Here is a 6,993-nt window from a genome sequence, read left to right on the forward strand (position 1 = left end):
AAAAGTTTCATCAACGAAAAATAACTTACATATCAACAAAAAATAAGCAATTTTTCTTATAAAATGACTTACTCTCCTAAAAAGCATAATTCATTTTCCAGAAAAGAGCTCATTTATGAGTAATTTTATTTTTTTATATAAAAATTAACTTAAATCAAGCTTAAATATTATTATATTAATAATAAATTTTTATTTTTAAAAATATCTAAAATTAATAAAATATTATAATTTTCAATAATATTAAACATAAATATTTAATTATCTTTATCTTATCATATAATAAATTATTAATATAAATTATTATCTTAATAAATTATTTAATATTTCAATTTTAATATAAATTATTATTTTAATAAATTATTTAATATTTCAATTTTGTTTTAGTAATATATTTTAAAAACAATAATTCTAAATAATATTCTTCAAATATTATTGAAAGATATTCAATATCAATATTTAATTAATAAATATTTATTACAATTATAAATATATTAATAATAAATATTTATAGTATAAAGGTTAAAATATGTCATAAGTTTATGTACTTTTCACAAATTTGAAATTTAGTCTCTATACTTTTATTTTCAAAAATTTAGTCCCTTTACTTTTTAGATTTGAAAATCGAGTCCAATTGTTAACATTATTAAATTTTTTTGTCAACTTTTTTGATGCCACAATTTTAAATAAAAAATACTCAGTATTCATGTAACTAAAAAATAAAGTTATAATGAATATGAATTTAACAAAATATTTTTAGTAATACTAACAACTGAACCTGAATTTTGATATCTAAAAAAGTAGGACTAACCCAAAAATAAAAATATATGGACTAAATTTCAAATTTATGAATAGTATAAGGATTTATAACATATTTTAACTTGATATAAAATATGATTACTTTAATTATATAAATATGAGTATTTACTTAAATAATGCTTAGCTTTATTTATCCTTTACAACTCTAATGTGTTAATATGTAATATATGTAATTTAAATTAAATTTTAATTAAGCATTATTTATTATTAAATTTATGCCATTGATTATTACAAAATATTTTCTCATTATAAAATAAATTTTGATTGTTAAAAGAAAATTGTACTAAAATATTTTATAACAAATATATTTATATTGTGTTTATTTTACAAGGAACAATGTAAAATATAAATTTACTAGTATAAAATAAACTCAATTAAATAAAAAAATAAAAAAATCAAATATATATTTATTTTGTTGAAAACAACCTTTATAAAATATTTTTACAAAAATTATCAAATATTGTATACAGATTTATCCAAATATAAAAAAAATATTAATTTTTCAAAAGAAAATATTATTTTTCAAAAAGTAAAACAAACAAAATATTATTTTATCCTCTTACACTAATAGCTCCTTAGCCGAATTAAATTATTTTATTTGATTTTATTAAAATTTTAGAACTAAAATAGCTTAGCGGGGGTGGTAGGTTTTGAGTAAGTTAATAGGAAGAGATGGAAATGAGAGCGAAGCAAGACATAGAAATAGGAGACGACATAACCCCCCCTCTCCTTCCCCTCTCTTTTTCCCTCCACGATTCCTTCCTCTCTTCCCATTGTTCCTCTTGCTTCTCCCCTCTCTCTTTCCCTCCTCTTCCCCATCACCATGGCCCTCTCTACTGCTCCGCCGCCTGCTCCTCCTCCCACTCCCCTATCTCTTCTTCCTCCGCCGAATCCTTCCTCCCTCTCACCTGTCCCCGCTCCTCTGACCTCCGCACTGCTCTCCGCCTCCTCCTTTCCCTCCCCTCCACCTGTCCCCACCTCCACCGCTTTACCAACGGCCTCCTCACTAACTACCTTAAGCTTACCTCATCTCCCGACTTCGCCGCCCAAATCCGTCAGGGAGCAATTGCCATGGCAGCCGCCAGGAAACTACGAAAGGGGCTCAGTTTAGACCAGGGCGACGACGTTTTATTGGAAGAGGCCGTCTTATGCTTAGTTGTAACCAACGCCGTGGAAGTGCAGGACGAGAGCGGGCGTTCTCTAGGAATCGCTGTATATGATCCTAGCTTCTCTTGGATCAATCACAGTTGTTCGCCTAACGCTTGTTATCGATTCATAGTTTCGCCTCCCAATGCTACGTCGTTTGGGGAGGACTCCGGTTCCGCACTACGAATTGTTGCTAGCATTTCAGAGGAAAACTTTGGTGTTTGTAGCTGTTCTGAGTACGATAAAGGTTGAACTTTTTACTAATTTATTTTAAAATTTTATACGTTAATGTATTATTTGATTTGATGCAGGAACAGAAGGATACAAATACGGTCCAAAAATAATGGTGAGGAGTATAAAAAGAATAAAAAAAGGGGAGGAAGTTTGTGTTTCTTACACTGATTTGCTTCAACCAAAGGTGTTTGCTTATTTTCTAATATAACAATTTAAATGTTGTTTTGATTATCAAGGCTTGATTTGAACTGCAAAATGAATGTGTGCAATGTGGCTAGACTTGTGTTGAGCTTCAATTAATGGAGTGAATGAGGTAGTAAAATGGTAAAAACGATACCTATACATCTAGCTAATGTCTCAATCTCCCATGGATTAAAATAAGTAGAATCGACACTTTTGTAGATCTCATTGGTAAAGATGATGATAAATCATGTACTCAGGTCGTCAAGCACTTTGCATTTGCTTCGAGAACTAAAAAAGAAGTCATCACTAAAAATGCTGAGTTTTGGTGTCTGTGGTCACCTTCCCATATACAAGTTAATCTACAGGCCAAGGAAGGGACGGAAACATAAACTTGCTGAATTGCTGTGGATTAATGTGTTGTCCCATATGTTGATCTGTATTTTTGTTGATTCCATTGTTTCACTTCTTTTCTGTAGGCAATGAGGCAATCATACTTGTGGTTTAATCATCAATTTACCTGTTCTTGTAGTCGATGCACTGTGTCTCCTTCAACTTTGGTTGACCATGCTTTGGAGGTAATGAGAAACTGCCTAAATATTCTGATTTAATCAAAGTGTTTCCGTTTCTTGCTACTTGAACATGTCAGCGTTATTAAATTCAGCTTAGAGGCTTGCAATGAATCAAAATTCAAGAACTTTTGCTATCTATCTTAAAACTGTTTTGAAATGTCTCCTTATGTAGTGCTTTGTTTGTTTTAGCTTTCTACTTGCTAGGGCTGGATCCTCATACACATTAGTAAATTTTATGCTTATGGCAGAAGATAATTTGGAATTTTATCTCCCTCTTTATGCTCTGTACAATGATCACATTTTAACCATATTTTTTTATTGGATTTATTTCCATCTTTTTTTTTCTTGAAATTCTAGTATTCATATTATTATTTGTTTGAGACTCATTAATTCTATAAACAAGCATGTCAAATCATCAACATTTAATTTCAGGAAATTTTGGCTTCCAATCCGAGCTTTTCAAGTGCAGGCCTTGACCTCAACCTTTATAGGGATGAAGCGAATAAAAAGTTGTCTCATTATGTGGATGAAACTATTACTGAGTTCTTATCAGTTGGTGATCCTGAATCCTGTTGTAAGAAGCTTGAGAGGGTGCTAAAAGGAGGTTTTCATGTTGAGCAATTAGAAAGCAAGGATGGAAAATCACGGCTCAATTGCAAGTTTCATCCCTTTAACCATATTGCTCTCAATTCTTACATGACGCTTGCTTCTGCATATAGAATACGTTCAAGTGACTTCTTATCCTTCCATTCAAAAACAGATGAATCTCAATTGAAAGCTTTTGAAATGAGTAGGATCAGTGCAGGTTACTCTCTGTTGCTGGCAGGTGCAACTCACCATTTGTTTTGCTCAGAATCTTCTTTGATTGTGTCTGCTGTGAATTTCTGGAAACAGGCGGGGGAATATTTATTAACCATTGCTGGATGCTCTGTCTGGAACTTATTGGGGTTGCCTATATCAGAGCTGTCGACAGTTGTGAAGTATAAATGCTCTGAGTGCTCATTGATGGACATATTTGGTGCCAAATCAATTCTTAACCAAGCCGAGAGAACAAATTTCGGAAACATCTCTAGCGACTTTCTTGCTTGTGTGAGAAGCGCGTCGCCCAAGTTTTGGAGGTTTCTCATTCATGGTTGCGATTACCTTGAAACATTCAAAGATCCATTTGATTTCAGATGGCTTGCACACCCACATTGCGTTGAAGAGGATGTTGATTTCATAAAAGAGGACAGTAATTGTGAACATCATGCAGAATGGTATATTAATGCAAGGACACATATTTACAAGGTTGGTATGCATTCCCTAGTGTTTGGTGTAATTTTAGCACACATTTGTTATGGACAGAATTCTCATTTAACCACTCATGTTCTGAATCATGTAGAGAATTTTGTTTATTGATTAATGAAAACTAATTAAATTGTGAAATACAGCTATCATTGGGCATGCAATGCAAATGTGCGACAAAAATCATTTAGAATCAATTTAATGTATTTTAATATACGAAGTTGTCAAGAATTGAATTTTATCGAAACTAAGAACGTTTCTTTTTTTTTGAAATGCAAACTAAGAATCTTAAAAGCTCAAAGTTTGGTAGGCATATTAGTTTAGATTAGGAAAAGAATGTATTTTGTAATTGTTTTTATCATTAATACTTGAAATTGGAAATAAAATCGTCGAGAAGGTTTTTAAATAAATTCTATGACCTTTATAATTCTATGACCTTAATTGATGGTTTCGATGTGATAGTTTCTATAAATTTTAAGGGTTTGTGTTAAAGCGGAGAAACAATTAGGTTTACCTCATGAGATTTTATCCCAATTAATTGTGATGAGTACTTCACAAAAAAATAGCGTGATAGAGAAAAAGAATAAAACATTGCTAGATATGATTCTCTCATTGTTGAGTTATTTGCAATTGTCTATATCTTTTGGGGATATGCATTTCAAACTACTTACTACATTATGAAAGATATATCAACTAGGGTCTCACCTAAAACTCCATCATTTTAGAATTTGGGGATGCCCATATACTTGATAAAGATGTAAAGAATTTGGATTCATAGATGAATTTATGCATGTTTGTTGACTATCCAAAAAGAATGAATGGTGAATTGTTTTATAACACAAAAGATCAAACCATTAAGGTGTGGACGCATGCGACTTTTTTAGAAGAAAGTTACATGAACTACTTCAAACCTTAAATTAGATTGTTATTAGATTAACTTTCAAGAAATAAAGGAAACCATTTTGATTTTAGATCCTACTCCGAATTGTAGATCTACAAATGATCAGTAGCATAGGAAGCTTCGTCATGGTGGGAGGGTCTCCCGGAGGCTTGGTTTCTTCTAGTATGGTGGAAGTGTTCTTAACACTGAGCCTATACTCATATTTGATGAAGCAATGCATAGTACTAATTTCAAGCTCTAGGAAGTAGCTATGAAAGCTAAGATGAATTCTATAAAATCCAACTTAGTGTGGGAATTTGTTGACTTACTAGATGGATAAACCCATTGAGTGTAAGTGAATCTACAAAAAGAAGAGAAATATAGAAGGAAACGTTGAGACCTACAATGCCAAACTAATGAAAAAATATTACACACAGAAAGAAGGTATCGATTACGAGGAAATCTTTTTTTTAGTAGTGATGTTCAAGTTGATATGTATTTTATTATCCATTGCAGTAGTTCTTGATCACGATATTTGACAAAAGGATGTAAAGACAACGTTTCTGAATAACTATCTTGAAGGAAACATCTACATAGTGCAACCACCCAAATATATAGCTAAATGAAAACAACATAAAGTTTGCATACTACTTAGCTTCATATACTAACTTAAGCACACATCTTGCTCATGAAATTAAATATTTAATCAAGGGATCAAAACTTTTGGATTTGAACAAAACGTTGATCAACCTTGTATTTATAAACATATTGTAAATGGAAAGATGGTGTTTCTAGTTCTTTATATTGATGACATACAACTTATTGGAATGATGAAGGAACGATATCATTGGTTAAATTGTAGTTAACTCAATAGTTTAGTATGAAGGATTTAGGTGAAGCTAATTATGTTCTAGGAATTTGAATCCTTAGGGATCGTAAGAACAAAGTGATAGCATAATTGCAAGCTTCATATATAGACAAGATATTGAAATGTTTTGCTATGGATGATTCGAAGAAGGGTCCACAACTTTTCATATTGGGTTTTCATCTTTCTTTAAAGGATTGTCCTAATACAATGAAAGAAAGAGAGTATATGAGAAATTTTCGTTATACTTAGACAATAGGAACTCTTATGTATGCAATGTTATGCACACATCCATATATTTGTTTTGTAGTAGGATTGATGAGTCAATATCAGATGAATCCAGATCCAAAATACTAGTAAATAGTTAAGCATATACTTAAGTATTTACGGAAAACGAGATTTAACTCTTATCGGTTATATAGATTTTGACTTCCAAGTGTGTCAAGATTCGAGAAAAATGATATTAGGCTATATTTTTGTCTTAGGCGGTAGCCATAGTGTGGAGAAGTGTCAAGTTTCAGAAGTTCCTTATGGATCTCAAAGTCATTCTTGTTATGGGAAAAGTGTGACAATTGCTAACACCAAAGAAACTAAAAACCATAAGCAAACTGTAACACCCTGAAAATGTCGATGTTGTAAAATTCTTGATTTAAACAAATTTTTATTAAACTAATCACATTAGTAGATTCAAATTAGTCATTAAGGAGGATTCAATAATGGTGTTAAAGTATAATTTGTAATTTTCTTCACAAGACTAAATTGAAACTTTGTAAAAAATGAGGGACTAAAAGGGCAAGTTTTCCATTAAGTACCTAGGGACTAAATTGAAACTTGTAATTAAACCATGAGAATTTATGTAGCTTATTTGATGGATAACTATTATATATATGTTTAATTTCCTTCATGTTAAGGGAAACTAGGTGGATGAAATGTGGCTTTAAAAAGATTAAAGGTGAGTGATGATTAATGTGCTAGCTTAGTTTAATGTGATTTTCACCTACTTGCTTACCATTAAC

General features: G+C 31.3%; 1 protein-coding gene across 1 annotated transcript; it reads left to right on the forward strand.

Annotated features, from left to right (window-relative positions):
* Window positions 1–1,397: 1,397 nt before the first annotated feature.
* Window positions 1,398–4,373, forward strand: LOC107962988 (protein SET DOMAIN GROUP 41). The gene is made up of 4 exons (XM_016899593.2): window positions 1,398–2,209; window positions 2,274–2,380; window positions 2,856–2,954; window positions 3,381–4,373. The coding sequence occupies exons 1-4, from the start codon at window positions 1,489–1,491 to the stop codon at window positions 4,344–4,346; spliced, it is 1,893 nt and encodes a 630-aa protein (XP_016755082.2). The 5' UTR covers window positions 1,398–1,488; the 3' UTR covers window positions 4,347–4,373.
* The last annotated feature ends 2,620 nt before the right edge of the window (window positions 4,374–6,993 follow it).

This window comes from Gossypium hirsutum, chromosome A06 (genome assembly GCF_007990345.1).
Source record: "Gossypium hirsutum isolate 1008001.06 chromosome A06, Gossypium_hirsutum_v2.1, whole genome shotgun sequence".
NCBI lineage: Eukaryota > Viridiplantae > Streptophyta > Magnoliopsida > Malvales > Malvaceae > Gossypium > Gossypium hirsutum.